Here is a 17,416-nt window from a genome sequence, read left to right as displayed (position 1 = left end):
TTTTTTTTTTAATGATTCCATTTCTGTTCTGCTATTGGCTTAGTTGCTATAAACCCTTGAATCCTTTGTCAGTGATTGTTCCAAAATTTTTGACATGTGTTTTTAAAGTTTTCTTCAAAGAATATATACTAGCCCATAGATGAGACAAACTGTTTTTCATTTATCAACACACACAGTCCAGTGCTTCTCATTTCCTAGTATAGATCCAAGTTTACAATTGGAATCGTGTCTTTGTGGCTGAAAAACAAAACAAAACCCCTCTCTTCTTTTCTCCTCACCCACATTTTACTGGTCTGGCACTCATTAGGTTGCCTAGGCTGGACTTGAACTCAGTCTGATTCTCCTGTCTCGATCTCCTCAGTGCTGGGATTATAGGAATGAGCCACCATAGTTAGCTCTGAATTTTCAGAACACTGACTATGTTAAAGGTCTGTATTCGTTCCACATTTGTTAGGTTGAAACACTAAGTGTTTAGGCAGATACATGCTCCAGTTTGAACATACTTAACTGCTATCTAAGATCTGAAGGTTACCGAAGTCACAGTGCCCTGCGATTTCTAACCCTCCTGACCTCTTACAGTGCTCCTCTGCAGTACATAGATTAATAATGAATCAAAGACACAGAAGAATTCTACAAGGATGATGCAACTCATCTGTCCTTCTGCTTCAGTTTCCACTCCTGCAAATCCAGACTCATGGAACTTGTTTCTCTAAAAGCCAGGCTCAGGGAATTAGTCTTTCTGAAAATCTGCCCCATGTTTATTGGATTCCCAATTTTCTGTGCCATAGGCTATAAACACCTAAGATAGAAAAACGAGACAACCTTAAGATTCACCTTATTGCATTCCTCTCTGCATCCTCCAGAGTCCAAGAATGTCAACAAAGAGTTACTTAATGTATTATTTTTTGAGCTTTCTAGTGATTTTTTTTTTTTGAGGCAAACCCAACAGACTGCCTTTTATTTATGTGAGAGTGAGAGACAGAGAGAACGCCAGACACGTGCACCCCCTTGTGTGCACGTGTGAACTTGGGCACTTGCATCACTGTGTGTCTGGCTTATGTGGGACCTGGAGAGTCAAACATGAGTGCTCAGGCTTTGCAGGCAACTGCCTAAAGCAAGAAGGCATCTCTTCAGCCCAGTTTTCTAGTTATATGCAGAGCCAGGACATGTGCTGTGTGAGCCATTAGTCAAAAGGAAGGACAGCATATTATATTTAGCAGTAAACTTGTAAGTCATCTTTATTTTTGTTTAAAGAATTTTTTTTTTTTACTTAAGAAGGAAGCTAGCACGTTATATTTAGCAGTAAGCATGTAAGTCATTTCGTTTTTGTTTAACGGATTTTTTTTTCTATTTTCTTTTTTCTTAAAAAGAAGGCTATCACATTATGTCAGTCACTAAACCATAAGTGATCTTCATTTTTGTTTAAATAATTATCTTTTTCTACTTTGTTTTTAGAGCACTGACTGGAATTTTAGTAATAAAATGACAAACATTTGTTAAGAAAATACCCAGGGGCAGTATCCCAAGAATATAATAAATTAGGCAACATTTTAAATAGATAATTTATTCTGAAATACAGACTGCTTTAAATAGCATCAAGGCAACTGATTCCTTAAGAGCAAGCCAGCTCTGGCTTTCCACTCTTGTCTGCACACACACTACCAGACAAATACCTTTAGGTCGAATGTGAGAGACAGTCTTATTACAAGTCTGCTCAAAGCCTGCTCAAGCTGTAGAAGGAATCCAAATCCTCACTTTTAACAATAACTTCCAAAATACATTTTTTTTTTTCCTTTTTGGTTTTACAAAAATTAAAAATTTTTCTCACTCTAGCCCAGGCTGACCTGGAATTCACTATGTAGTCTCAGTGAGCCTCCTGCCTCTGCCTCCACCATGCCCGGCCAAAATACGTGTTTTTAAGAGATGGTTCCTGTGCGTTTATAAAGAGACAGATGCTCTTTGGATTAATTAAGCTGGAAATGTAGTGCATCATCCATGTACCATCCCTATGTTCTGGTTCATACTCTCAAGGTTAAGACTGATATGGACTTCAGTTGCTCCTATCTTATCTTAATTCTCTAAACCAACAATTTACAGATCTTAGAATACTCTGGCCTCTCTGTTCCTTCAGTTTTTTATTCTTTTTTCCTATTGAAATCTTCCTTGGGATTCAAGACCTACTCTCATGTGTGTGTGTGTAGTTTTTTCCATAACTTGAGGAGAAATTCTAATTATTTTTTCATTACTCTTTGTTTTAATTTTTAAAAGTTCTTATTCTGCAAGTTTAATTCACCTAAAACTCACTGTGTAGCCTAGGCTGTCCTCAAATTTGCACTAATCCTGCAGTCTCAGCTTCCAAAGGGTTGGGGGTCATAAGCAAGCAACACCTCATCCAGTTAATCTTTATTTACCAAGTGAAGATATTTTTAAATTTAAACAAAAAACAGCTGAGGGTTACAGATATGCCTCAGTGGATACAGCGTCTGTCTAGCATACACACAGCCCTAAGTTTGATCACCAGCCACCACGTAAAACCAGGTATGGTGGTTTAAATTTGCAATCTTATCAGTTGGGATATGAAGACAGGAGGATCAGAAGTTCATGGTCATTTTGAGCTACAAAGTAAGTTTGATGTCAACCTTGTCTACGTGAGACCATATCTCAAAAATTTAAAAAAATACATATATATTTTTAGAACCTACCTTCTGTTACACAGCCACACAATTTCTTCATCATAATTCACTTGAACCCAAAAGTAGTTTATAATGCAAGTATTAACAGTCCCTTTCTTTTTGCCAAGCCTGTATTTGTCTGGGCAACATTACATTAAGTCATCTCTAAGCCTGAAGTCACCAGAAAGTCAAGGGAGAAGTCCAGCTGGCACTGTGGGCTATGGGCTGCTACTTCCTTTGCAATTGCATGCACTACTGAGAAACACTCAAAGATAACCTAGCCTCTGGAGGAATGCTAACATATCCTTGCTTATAAAGCACAATTCCAGGGGGGAAGAAAGATCATATGGAGTAAGATGGTAGGAAGCAAAGATCTTACATTTAGGGTACTAATCTCCCAAATTGAGAAAAGAAGCATGTTTTAAAATTGTGGGGCATGTTGGTAAGCGTGTTTCTTCCCCAGTGCAAGATTCTTTGCGCCTGGAATTTGCAGTTACAACCTAAATACAGTCATCACTGGGACCCATAAAGGGCAGTGTATTTTACCACAGGTTACCAGGGGATGTAAAATAAAATAAACCTACAAACTCAACACACCTCTCCTTTTGTTTTCTGTTGCTGATAACAGAATGGAGTTATTCCTACTGTTTTTATTATAACCAACAACTTTCAGCAAAATAGTCATAACATGTGCTTTTGATAAGGAGGTTTACAGGTATAGGGTGTGAAGGGAGTAGGCATAACAGCTAATTATTAGAAAGAGATGTAGAAAGAATATGGGTTAAAGTGCAAAAATCATTTCCAATATTCAGAAAAAGGTGTTATAATATACAAAACATTCCTATCAATGTGGAAATATGATCTACTTTCTAGGAAAGTGCCTCTAACCTTCTGCTCCAGGCATTCAAAAACTTACAAAAATATTAAAAGCATGATTATCATACAAAGAAATTCTGATAAAGCCACAGAATCTCTGAGTGCCAATAACAGCCTCAAACAGCACATCAGAAGCCATTAAGTGTAATCAAGAAAGCTTTATTTTCAAAAATAATAATTTTTAAAGAATACAAAGAATGCACATTAAAGTGAGACCATCTGGAACACCTTCTGTTTAGAGCTTTTTAGAGCAAAACTGCTCTCTGTGTGGAAAATATTATTGCAATATTTTTCTTTCTAAACACATTCATGCTACACATACAGAGAAAATTACCAGGAAGACTAAAATATATATTTAAATAGGGACAATATACAGTGGATGAATATCAATGAGAAAACTTTCCAGTTTGGGAGATCCTCTCTTCATCACCTTTAATAAATATTCATATGTTGTAGCACTTTTTTCAAAGGTAACTATGGACAGGAGAAGTATGAAATCAATTCATTAAATTTATTTGTGATTAATTCTGGGTAAAGCTGTTACTAGCAAAAATAAATTAATAAAGGTTAAAACTTCGATGACTTCTCTTTCAATTAAACACAGTACCTCTATGAACCATCCAATTCATTTCCAAAAGCAGCAAATATACCACAATCACTTTTAGTTTTTATTGGGGGGGGGCAAATAGAGAGAATGAGCATGCCAGGGCCTCTAGCCATCACAAATGAACTCCAAATTCATGCACCACCAAGTGCATCTGGTTTATGTGGGAAAATCGAACCTGGGTCCTTAAGTTTTGAAGGCAACTGCCTTAATGGCTATGCCATCTTGCCAGCCCCTACAATCTACTTTGGCTTACAGTTATCATTCCCCAAAGTTCTAATAGATGAAAGGAGAAGAACTGGGAAATGCAGTGAAATTCTCTTTCAGTCTGACATAGTATTATAAAAGCTCATCAACAATCACATCTCTAACTAACCAGCTGAATTTCAGTCCAACAACAAAAATGGAGCATACTCTCCATCTTGGTAAATGATACCATATCATGCAGTCACCCCGGGCAAACCCTTATTCTCATCCTTACCTCCTAGTTCACAAAGCAACATTCTACTACCAGACAGACAGCACAGCACAAGCCCAACACCATCCATCCGTTCCTCTCTTCCTGCTGTCCAACTGTTCCACTCATCCTGAGTCACTCTGTTTCTTGCTTGTCCTTTCTCTTACACCATTATTCCCCTCCCTTTTCATCACTTAACTTGCACAAGTCTGAACCATCACAAAACAAGGTGTATATATACTGTCCTTTCAGGTTGTACTTGTTGCCATGAACCCCATTAGCTCCCAGATATTCTGGATGAACCTTCCTCAGCAGCGGCCTCCACTTTCAGCCAGGTCCCACCCTTACCTAATAGGTTCCTCTATCTTGTCTGCTCCTCCAGGAGTAACCAGGTGGACTCCAAAGCAAGTACTCATAAGAGTGCTAAATCCCATCCTTGGCTGCACTTGACACTTTTCCCATTTGTTTCTTCTGGAAATAGTCCAGTTCCATATAGCACTTCTGACCACAGACCACATATATGACAGTGGCCCCAGAAGATCATAATAGAGCTAATAACTGCTGCCAGCTAGTTATGATACAGCCATCTAACACCTTACTGGAGCGCACTACTTATGCACATGGTAATGCCAGCATAAACAAGCACACTGGGCTGCCCAGCTGTATTAAAGGGTATCATTTGCAGTGACACATTTGTATGCCATTATGATAACTGCCTGTTAGTAGTTTATGCTTATTGCCTGTTATGCCTTGGGTATGATGTGCTGGAGGCAACATTCTGAAAGCATGGGGAGCTTGCAGTAATACGGTGTATTTAGAAGAAGTCAATGGAGCAGAAGCTAAAATAAATCCTTCAGGCATTTAAAGTGTTTATATGAGATATGAGTATTTATATTTGGACATATCAACAATAAAGCTATAAAATTGTTTTATAATTCTTATCATTAGCAGTTATCCATTTTATTTATTACAGATTTTTTTTTTATTAAAACAGCTTACAGTATTACAAGAGAATAAGCCTTATAGGTTTCATGCTTCCTATGTTTGGTGATTGCATCATGTTCTCTTGATGTTGATCCGTATCATGGTGTGATGTTCAATATGCCCCTAAGAACAAATGGCTACCTGGTGTATGTATATGTGTAAAACACAGCCCAGATGTTCAGTGACCTATGCTATTTAGATTTGGGTGAACACACTCTGATGTTCACACAATGATGAAATCCCCAACCCTTGCATTTCTCAAATTGCACCCTGTTATATTAAGCAACATAGGCCTGTGCTCTTTTTCTGGGCTTTTTGAGACACTATCTCTTGGTTTCTTGCTCATTCTCTGAGAAAACAAGCTACTGTTTAATCCAGGACAACTATTTCTCCCAGCTGACTCCTCCCATTCTTATAAAACACATGCATGCATTAACTCTGACATCTTGTTTCATTCCCCCTTATTCTATGTACTTGAAATGACTCTGGTCTCATCCTTCTGTGTACTCATGAGGCTGTTTCCTCCGGGATCATGGCCATGTCAAATCAGAGCAGCTGTGACCTCTCACATGAGACCCTCGCAAGATCAAGTCCATTACCACCTGATCGTGGGAAGAGGAGGGGCCACCACATCACCCCTTTCCCTGAGAATATCCAAGAGGTCAACACTAGCTGGGAGGGAAAGAATCTTCAGTAGTAGTGTAGCTGCTTCAGTAACAGTAAACTCATTCGTCACCGCTGGATTTAGGTGGGTCCATCATTGCCTGTTCTATCTGGGGTGGACAGAAATAAAGTTCCCAAGAGAAGTTACTAGACAAGAACGGTAATTCCAATTGCAAACTCTGTGCCTCCAACTTGAACACATGATCCTGAAAATAACTTCCCAGCAACTTCTCAGATGTCTTACAAACACCTCATGTTTAACATGGCCGAAATCAAACTCAGTATCTCCTGGGCTTGCTATCAGATCTGTTCCCTCTCCAGATTTCCCTGAGTGCTAGTTATATAATACATGCATACATGTATCTACGTGTAGATACACAACAGGCAAATATGTGGCCCTTCTCTGCACATGCTGGTACAACTGAATGTTCTTTGCTCTGCCAGGATTCTTTCATTCATGCTTTTTACTTCTTTTCCTACTTTAATTAGGTAGAAATCTAAATTCAGGTTAAAAAAAAAAGTTTACTCATAAACCTTTGAGGATTTATATCATATTATAAATGATAAAAATTTAAATTATGATAACATATTTATATCCAGATTTTTGGTACAGATGTTGACTGATTTTTGAACAAGATCTTTGCAAGAGATCAACAGTGGCCTTTGATTTCAAGGTGGGTTATTCTTCTCTGTGCTGCATGGGTACTAGAAGGCTGACCATGTCTTTTAGGTCTGGTGCATGACAGAGTTCCTGTATTACAATCATTGTTACTAAGTTGATATTGATTCCGAAAAAGCAGATATAAACATGTAAGCTATAAACACCGTGTCTGTGTCCTTCCGCAGTTGTACAAGGAAACTCAAGGGAAAAACCTGATTACAGTTATCCCCATGTTTCTTTTACTCCAATCCTGGCATATTTCTTAGTTTCTCTTTCATACAAATGGTTTAAAACCCATATTGTTAGCAACACATACAAATTTTTTAAAAAACAAAACTTTTCAATTATTGTAAAAAACATAATTAAGCATTAAGTTTGGAATTCTATTCATTGTCTACCATTCATTCCACCAGCTCAGAAAGTAACTACTCAGTCTGTACAAAATAACAAAACCTCTTATGTTCTGACTTCTATATACTTGAATGCATGTGAAAATGAACTGTCCTGGTACTAAACAACATTAGTAAGCAATGGAAAAAATTTCATCAACTTGAAATTTTTTCATTCCTGTTTGCTTATATCATAGTTTTAAAGAAAGGCATCATTGGTTAAATATTTTCAAGACCAAGAGCAAACAAATACCTGGGCCACAGAAACCTGGTAAGTAATACATAATGAGAAATATAATAAACTTGACCATCACATTGACAGTTGTGTATTTTAAGAATTTAAGTTGTATGAGCTCAGACAGTAGAACAGAATGGTTCAATGCTTCTCCTGTCATGGAAGGAGCAAGTAGCAAGCATTCTATGAGCATTAACAGATGATAGTAAGAACTGTATTTATAACAGTGCTTTAATGTGATAATACTGTCTGTACAGAGCACTTTTATTTCTGAACATGTAGCTAACAATACTCTGAAAATACATCAAAACCATCATCTTAAGTATTATTAACCATTAAAATCTCAAAAAATATGTAAAAATGCAAAGTAGTAATTATTTCTTTAAAATTTTATTACTTACAAATTAACATAACTATCTAATTTGCAATATGCTTACTGTCTAAAGCCCATGATATCTTCCCATGAAATTAAAGGGACAAGTTCCTCTTAAATGTTCTGTCTCCCCAGCTGCTCCTTCCCAGGCTCCTCTGCTTGATATCCCTTCTCCTGTCCTTTAAACACAAGAGGTCCTGGGGCTACCTCAACAACTCACTGCCCTTGCTATGGACTTCATCCAAATTGAGTCTCACCAGTTCTTTGGTCAAGTAATAATATGCCAATGATTCCTAAGCTGAGATATACATGTTTTAAGACAGGTTGTTACCCTATAGTCTGACGAGCCACGAAAAGCACTGTGTAGTCCAAGCTAGCCTCATAATCATGGCAATTTTCCTGACAGCCTCCCAAGTAACAATGCAAGTTTGCCTGATCCAAGCATATTTTGAAGTGAATCCACTTCATTTACTTCTGGGTTTGTATTTCCAACTGCCTATTTACCAATTTCATTTCATGTGATCTCTCTCTCTCTCATGTTACTATTGCCCCGAAGTAGTCCTTCATCTACTACATCAATCATAAGAACATGCTACCTTCATTCTTCATATATTCTATGATCTGAAAAACTAACACGATCCTTCAGGTAATTGCTCAGGTCAAAACATGAATGATCCTTGACTAACACACCAATATATTCCATTAACATCCTGAGACTTCTTTCAAAAGATATCCAACCATTCCTCAGCACTTACACTTTCAGGTGAACCATGTGCTGCTCAGCTCAGTGGCAAAATTCTAACTAGACACTAAGGTTCACTCCTGTCCCCAAAACTAGTTCATCTGGAGTTAGGTGAGGATTCCTTTGCAAATGTCAATGAGGCCATTACACTTCCCAGCTCTCAATCTCAGTCATTTTCTACCATAACTGAGAATACCATTCAAATATGTATACATTAAGACCCCTGAGCCCTACATGTATTGCTGGGGCTATGTCTGAAATTATTTCTTTCCCTTCTCTCACTGAGTCATATCTCCCTAGCCACAGAAGTTTCTTTGGAGATTTTGTGCGTGCCAAACTCAACATTCTCAAATCTCTTGACTGCATGTCTGAAAAATAATGTTTTAGTTCTATGTCACAAGACTTTTTCACTTTACGCAGATGTCCCAGTTACCCTCTTTATAACCCTAACTAACACAGCATACTGTTTCAGTGAACAGTCTCATCACCTTGATTATTTTTCTAGATTTTTAAATCAATGATCATGTTAAAACATTTTCTTTGTTTCATTCTTTTTTACATTTTAAACCAGCGGACATGGTAAAAAATTTTTCTTTGTTTACTTACACTATTTGCCCAAATTTCTGCATATGCCTATAAAAGTCCCAAACCATAGGAGATGTTTAATAAATAGGTTTTAGACAAATTCCAGTAACCAAGTCCTAGCTATGAATGTCTTAAATACACAGATCATTCAAACTGCTTATATCTAAACTGAAAACATATTTATAGTTATCAAATTACTTTCACAAACTTGAATTTGAATGTTTAAAAGAAATGCAAGTCTATAAGACTTTAATCTAAAATGTCTTAAACTATATTCACATGACTAGTTTGTCATAACATTATATATATATATATATATATATGTATGTATGTATGTGTATATATATATGATGAAACTCTAGGAAGAAAGCTCATACAGATTTTACATTAATCAGAAAATTTCTCATATACTTTAAAATATTGTTTCATCCCATAAAAACTCAACTAAAAGATGTCACTCCCCAGAGTTAATAAAAATTTACAAAAACAAAAGGTCACTTACCTGCCCTTTTCTACCAAGAGTAACACATCCAGTTTTTCCCCATTTTGAACCATTGTGCTGATTGCTGGAGAAATAAAAGCATGAACATTTCTTTTCAGTGTTATCTGAAATATCCCCAGAGACATGACTATTGATACTATGTGGTCATATGTTCAGGAGTGAGCCATCATATCTGACATAAAAGCCAGTTACTGCATGGCTTCTGGAACTATTTCCCAAAGGCAAGTGTGTATATGGGTGGGGGAGCAGGGGTCACCTTACTTAGCTCCTGCAGTCGTCTTGGGTGCATCCGCTCTTCCTGAGCATCCTGCGTCTGGAGGCAGAAGCGCAAACTACACTTGTCCATAGCGAACCAGCCTTTCCTCCACTGGTCCAGCGCCTGGCAGTCTTTGTAGAACAGTTGACCAATCAAATCATAATCAGCTTCTGTTAGGTTTTCAGCAACAAAGGGAACAAAATGCTGTTAAAACAAATACAGAAAAGTAATAAAGACAGTGAAAATAGGAAATTCCTTCACTATCTACAAAGAGAAATTAGAAAAATCTATTTTTTTCTATAATAAAGATTCACAAGCAACCCAATATTCGTAATAATCACTTAAACTTTCTGATAGTCTCAAATCTGAGCAGCTAAAATATATTTTCATACTGTAGCCTCTTAAGCCATTTATTCTTGCTATGTATAGAGGTGAAGTAAGAAGACATTCTCTCTCTTGGTTTGTGGTAGTTTTCAAAATGTCAACCATCCACGTTTTTCTCCACTTGTATCTTTTACTGAATCTGTTCTTTTCCCTCCATGTACATCAAGAACAAGATTTTTACTTGTAAAATGGCATACACAGAAAGGACTTTACAATGATAACAATATTATCATCATCAAAACAGGGACTTAGATGATTTTTGCCAGTGTTCTTGGTGGTTTCTTGTCTGTTTCAGGCCCTAGTACTTTTTTTCACTACAATCTGGCAGAACCTAAAGAATTATGAACCCTCTTTCCAGAAAATTAGATAAAACTTTTATGGACTACAAAAGTACTACTTCAAGTTAAAAATCTCTAGATGAGAGTTAAATACCTTGGCTATTGTCTCTGTCCATTTCCTTTGAGTTTGAGATGTTTCAGCTCCAAACAAAAACACACGTTCTGAGGGTAAGTAGATCTCAAAGATAAAGATAGGCCTGCAACATGCACAGACAAAAAGACACCATCACTTATGTGTGCCTCTTATGGAAGCAAATACCACAAAACTAACGCTTGTTCTCAACTTCATCTTCAAAACTGGGCTAATGTTGTAAGATCTGCCTACTGGTCTACCACTTTGCTCTGTGAGTGGCTTATACTTCCTTCACATGGTGTAGATGGAGCACACTGGACCAGGCACCAGGATTCTTCTGATGAGGAACTCTACACTGGGGATCTACTGATGCTGAGGGCACGTATTTGCTGTCTGACACATTGGTTTCCTCCTGAGACCACTCCTTCATTTACTCTGGCCAAATGCTCAAAACAAGCATTAGCCAAGTGCTTTTTGGTCCCCTCTTTATCTTATTTCACAAAATCTCATTCTACCCAGTCACACTAAAATTTCCTCTTTTCATTATATAAAATATTAGCAGTAACTGAGAACAGTATTAAAGTCCTGAATCTTTTCTTGAGTTCCTCACTCCTCTCTCTAACTTCTTTCTGACAGATTCTAAGTATATGTTCAAATAATCTCTATAAATTTCTAATCCTCTTTCTTCTTCCCCTCTTTAGGCATAAGCCTTTTGTATCTACTTCGTGCACCAGTTTAAAGGCATGCCATCAAAGCACACAAGAATATCTTTTAGAAATTTAGACTCCAGTATACTTGAGAGCTGTTCAGGGAGATGAAGGGTAGGGTGTGTACCTCATACAGAGGACATTTTGTTTAGTGGGAGCCAATCATCAGTAAATATGTGATTTTCTCATCTGCTTTACTTGTGATTTTCACTAAACAAATACAATCTGTTTATTATTCTACTATGTAAAAGAACATAGAACCCGTAGAAACTAGTCCTGCAATGATCGGCAAATGCAGAAGCCACTCATACTTCCTTTCCACGTGTCATTTACGCTAGCTCATTGCTTTTTAGGGAAACTTTCAAACAAGATGAACAAGGTTCAAAAAATGATTCAACAGTATTACAGGAAGCGACTAAAGAACTTCAAAGATAACAAAATTCTTATTGCCTGGTACAGTCACGGTAAATACCATCCACCTCCTAGCCATCCAATGGTACCTGGTTCAATGACTATAAAAATACCGTCCACCTCCTAGCCATCCAAAGGTACCTCAGACAGTCACTGTAAATACCGTCCACCTGGGACAGTCATGGTAAATACCGTCTACCTCCTAGCCATCCACTGGTACCTGGGACAGTCCCTGTAGGTCCCTTCTACCTCCTGGCCATCAAATGGTACCTGGTTCCGTCATTGTAAATACCGTCCACCTCCTAGCCACCCCATGACATAAACTTACCCAGAATTCAAGTAGAAGTCTTCTTTGTGGACTGCCAGGCAGATGACTTCACTGACATTGATGGTGCCATTAGGTGTGGTGCACTTATCATTTTCATAGTAACTCAAGAAGCCTCCCTCTAAAACACACCACTTTTTATTCGTCTCTAAGAATTTGAAACAAGACAAATAACAACTTGAGTTATAACACACACTATTTTTTTCAAAACACCTGGTTTTAAGTTGTGAGTAGATAAATCAATAGACTATTTTTCCTGTTTCAGGTCAAGAGTATAATACGTCTATGTAAGATACAAAGTTGTCAAGCTTTCTACTTTCAAAATAAAATTGTCATCTCATTGCAAGGAATTGACCAGAAAAGAAAAGGAAAAAGAGAAAACATGATGCTGATGAGCAGAGAAGCAGAGCCATACAGTGGCTGCTGTAAAACTGCAAAAATCAAAGTGAAAGTGCACTGATTCTAAACACTCAATATTACAGTCAAAGGAAGTGTCCGGAACCTGTGGTTCCTTAATATGCTGTCTGGGAATTTAAATTTTATCTTGAGCAGGGTCAGCACATCACAGCATAGAGTCCAAATAAGACCATTAACTGGTTTTGTAAATCAATTCTTATTGGAACACAGCCACATTAGTTTTGTTGCTGGCTCACTTTTGTCTGTGGCTGATCTGCCACTATGAGGGCAAAGCCGAGTGGTCCACAGAGCCTCAGATTTTACAATCAGACTCTTTCAAGAGAAGTTTGCTAGCCATGGTTTTGGGACATGATAGGAAGACAAGGAGATGGCTTGAGAAGTAGAATATGATCAGATTTGAGTTTTATACATTCTGAGTACTTGATAAACAGACTTGATATGATGAGGCTAGAGCAGGAATAAAAAGACAGGGAATATTAAATGGGCATGGAAAGGGAAGAGTCCCTCACCCCTCTGCATCTGATTTATGCCTTTCACTGGCTGGGAGTCAAAAATTTTGACACAATTGCCCAAGCTTCTGAAATACAGACCTGCACAGAGATACACCTCCTCACCTCAGAGCAATCCCAAGCAAGAATACTGAATAACTAAGCAGCCGTGCTTAAGATCAAATGTGCCTTGACATTCTTGTATGACCTTGTATCATAAAAACACCTGTGGCTTTTTCTACGTTTTTACCTTAATCTTTGCCCTATATAACCCTGTACAATGTTCCTAGTAAATCACCTTATCATTTGGAATAGGAAGCTCTTTGATAGGGAGAAAGGAAACCACGGAGGAAGAGGCACTACCCACACATGTACTCCCTTTCCCTCCAGAATGCCCAAGCCAGTAAGCACACAAAGGATACAAGGTATACACTCAAAAGAGCAACGAGAACTAAGTAGACCTCAGCTTACAAAAATAAAATCTGAGAAGCAAATGATGGTATATTCTGGCATGTGAAAACAACAAACAAAAACTAAGCAATGTTCTACAAAGTTCCTAATGGGTGTAAGATAAGAAGAGCTGAAATTCAATTCATATGAGGTCAGTTAGCTTTTATAGCTTTTTTTTTCCACTGTGCTAAATTAGACACATCATCCATGTGAGGGTTGGTCCTTGACTCTGGAGATGGTAGACAAGTCAGATTCTAAACTGACTCAAGCACTCCTTGGAGACAGAGTAAGGTTTATACCCTACTTACAGGAAACAAGTGACTGCCTGGCTTTTTGCATACTGATCAAGAGGAGCCACCAACTATCTCCCCATACTTACATAAAATGCTAGAGCTCTCCTAGACTCTCATACCAATACTGAGCAAGAAATTTATTGGGATCTTCTGCTTGACTCTGATCATTAAATGAAACCTTCCCAGAGGCTAATATTCCAGGGATGCTGATTCTGAACATCTGATTCCAGAACTGTGAGGCAATATATCTCATTATTTTACATCACCAATGTCGTGGTGATTTGTTATGTCACCCATAGTAAATTAGTAAGGTCACAGCAAAGTAATGATTACATACTCAAAACTCCCATTATTGTTTTAAAAACTTCAAAGAATGCTTCCAACATCAACACTTAGACTCGATGTAAAGTAATTTTCTCTTAGACTATAATCACATTAGACAGGCAAGGAAAGCTAGCTCAGAGACACAGAATTAAAGCTCTGAAAAGAATTCAGTGGGGAGAAGGGGCTGGGAAGATGGCTCAGCAGTTAAAGGTGCTTGTTTTCAAAGCATGCTGGCTGGAGTTCAGTTCCCAAACCATCCTCATGAGCCACATACAAAAAGTACAAGTGTTTGGTGTTAATCTGTAGTGTCAAGAAGCCTTGGTGTGCCCCCACCCACACAAATAAGTATTCTTAAAGGGGGATTCACAACATAGAAAAGACCTTTTTTAAAAATATATTATTAATTAGAGAGAGAGAAGAGAAAGAAAGGAAGAGGCAGATAGAGAGAGAAAGAGAATGGGCACAAAAGGGCCCCCAGCCACTGCCAACAAACTCCAGATGCATATGCCATCTTGTGTATCTGGCTTATGGCTTATGTGGGTCCTGGGGAATCAAACCCGGGTCCTTAGGCTTCACAGGCAAATGCCTTAACCACTAAGCAATTTCTCCAGCCAAGAAAAAGTCTTGTAAATTGTAAATATAGAATGAATTTTAAAACATACCCAGAATAAGATAATTTCAAAAGAACAATGTAAACAGCTCAATATCATACTAGCATTACTTTTCAGCAAGTGATGAAAAGAACAGAGATAACTTGTTGAAACAAACGGATAACATCTGAGTTTAAAAAACAAAGAACATTTTCCCATTAAGATAATGTGTAAGCACTGCTTGGGTAAGAGGAAAGATGTAACATACTGGAGGTATGGACACCAATTAGAGCACTACATCTGGATTTGGTAAAAATAAAGATTTTTTTTTTTTTTTTAAAGATACAATCACAAGAATGCATGGCATGCTTCCCAATGTGACTGACGGCTCGGAGATATTGAAAAGTTCTAAAACAAAACAAAACAACAACAACAAAAAGCTGTGAGAATTGTTGAAACATATTGGTCAGGATAATTGTCAATAACCAAGAGTAAAAGAAAATTTCAATCTTGACAATCATCAAAAGTTGGGGGATGGAGAGATGGCTTAGCAGTTAAGTGCTTGCCTGTGAAGCCTAAGGACCCCGGTTCGAGGCTTGGTTCCCCAGGTCCCACGTTAGCCAGATGCACAAGGGGGCGCACGCGTCTGGAGTTCGTTTGCAGAGGCTGGAAGCCCTGGCACGCCCATTCTCTCTCTCCCTCTATCTGTCTTTCTCTCTGTGTCTGTTGCTCTCAAATAAATAAATAAATAAATAATTTAAAAAAAATTTTTTTTAAAGTTGGGAATGCTCCTCAAATCACAGTAGGACTATATAAAGGTAGACTACAGTTGGAAAGATGGCTTAGTGGTTAAGCACTTGCCTATGAAGCCTAAAGACCCCAGTTCAAGGCTCAATTCCCCATTACCCATGTAAGTCAGCTGCACAAGTTGGCACATGTATTTGGAGTTTGAATGCAGTGGCTGAAGGCCCTGCTGGGCCCACTCTCTCTCCTCTCTCACATGCACATGCTTTCTGTTTGTCTCTCTCAAATAAATAAAAATTAAAAAATAATAAAGGTAGACAACAGTTGGTAACTGCAAATAGAAATGATTCAAGATTAAGGAGAAAGAATAACAAAAACAACCAATAAACCATATATCAAATTAATAATAATCACAGTTTAAAATAGAGTTAACATTACTTCAAAAAGCAATGCATTTAGTACATTTCCTAACTGGATCTTTAGCCATTGAGAACATAAATGACATAGCTCAAAGACAAGAATGCCAAAATGAGAGAATGGCTTTATATAACCTGTAAAATTGGGTAAGCTGTCATGCAAAATTTATGAATTTTCCTCATTCCATTTTAATTTCCCATTTAAGAAAAAAAAATGGAACTAGGGAGTTTTGTTAATTGAGAAAATTTTTCATATATATTTCCTATTTAATGACAGTGATATAAAAATTAAATTCTAAAAGATTTATGTAACTATGGCTGGTGGCATGGGCCTGGAGCAGGAGGACCAGCATTAAGCTCAGGGCCAGTGTAAACTACACTTTACATACTACAGAGTGCATTTCAAACCAAGTTTCAAGCAAAAAGAGGACCAGCTATGTATCTGTGTGCTCAGTGCATGCCTAACATGAGTAAGGTCTAGGTCTCAATCCCGAGTACTACAAAAGTAAAGATTTATACCATTTTCTACACCCTCAAATGGCATGATTATAAATCTGTAGCAATTCTGTGAATAACTGAAGTAAAGCAGTAAACCCAACTTTTGTCGTGGTTGTCTCAAGGTAGGCTCTCACTCTAGCCCAGGCTGACCTGGAATTTGCTGTGTAGTCTTGGGCTAGCCTCAAACTCATGGCAATCCTCCCACCTCTGCCTCCTGAGCACTGGAATTAAGTGTGTGCCACCAAACTGTGTCTTAAAATATCAATTTCCCTAAATAAAAGGAATTATGTTTAAATTATTAATTCACAACCCTAATTTAGGGCTTCAGAAATTACACAAAACACAAGCTTCAATGAAATTATATAAGCAGCAGCATTTACTGATGGCTTTAAAACACACAGGAGATCTACCGACTTTAAGGCAAAAAGGGTCTGAGAATTAGATATAATGAATATATTCTTTTTTGATCACTGTATTATAGCTATCTTAGCACATTACTTATAAATGTCCTCTGTAAGAAATACAAACTAAATCACAAGTGATTCTGAAAGTAAGCCGGTATGGGCAAAGGGTATGAGTGAGAGAGACAGATATACACATGTAGGTAGGCCTGTGTTTATGCATGTACCCACAGAAAGTAAAATCCAATTAAAACGTTAATATTTGGATCATATGAATTATACCTTATATGGAAAGTCTTTGCATCATTCTTTCAAATTTCTGAAAGTCATATATCCAAACAATGGAAGTAACAAATATATTGAATTTTTTTATCCTATCATTAGAATCGTGGTGGGGGTGATGATAAAAAGCGTAAGAAAACAAGAGAATTCATCAATGGGATAAACAACAGGCAGAAAATGAGGCCTCTAGAACTAACATCCTCAGAAAAGCAGTTCGCAAAAGGAATAATCATCAACAGTAGAAACAACCAGCACAAGAGATCCTTTGTGTCATGG

The 17,416-nt window shown here is 37.6% G+C and overlaps 1 protein-coding gene across 3 annotated transcripts in view; it reads right to left on the bottom strand.

The window, feature by feature from the left end:
* Arap2 (ArfGAP with RhoGAP domain, ankyrin repeat and PH domain 2) overlaps positions 1-17,416 on the bottom strand; it is a 186,519-nt gene that overhangs the window by 70,113 nt on the left and 98,990 nt on the right. For all 3 annotated transcript variants that reach the window (XM_004656108.2, XM_045130025.1, XM_045130023.1), the window contains exons 16-19: positions 12,241-12,385; positions 10,816-10,918; positions 10,005-10,203; positions 9,744-9,807 (exon numbers count right to left, since the gene is read on the bottom strand). In XM_004656108.2, the coding sequence (XP_004656165.2) occupies positions 9,744-9,807; positions 10,005-10,203; positions 10,816-10,918; positions 12,241-12,385 (511 nt within the window). The remainder of the gene's footprint in view (positions 1-9,743; positions 9,808-10,004; positions 10,204-10,815; positions 10,919-12,240; positions 12,386-17,416) is intronic.

The sequence above is a fragment of the Jaculus jaculus genome, chromosome 11 (assembly GCF_020740685.1).
Source record: "Jaculus jaculus isolate mJacJac1 chromosome 11, mJacJac1.mat.Y.cur, whole genome shotgun sequence".
NCBI lineage: Eukaryota > Metazoa > Chordata > Mammalia > Rodentia > Dipodidae > Jaculus > Jaculus jaculus.
The sequence above is the reverse complement of the archived record's forward strand: the minus strand, read 5'-3'. Positions and strand labels throughout refer to the sequence as shown.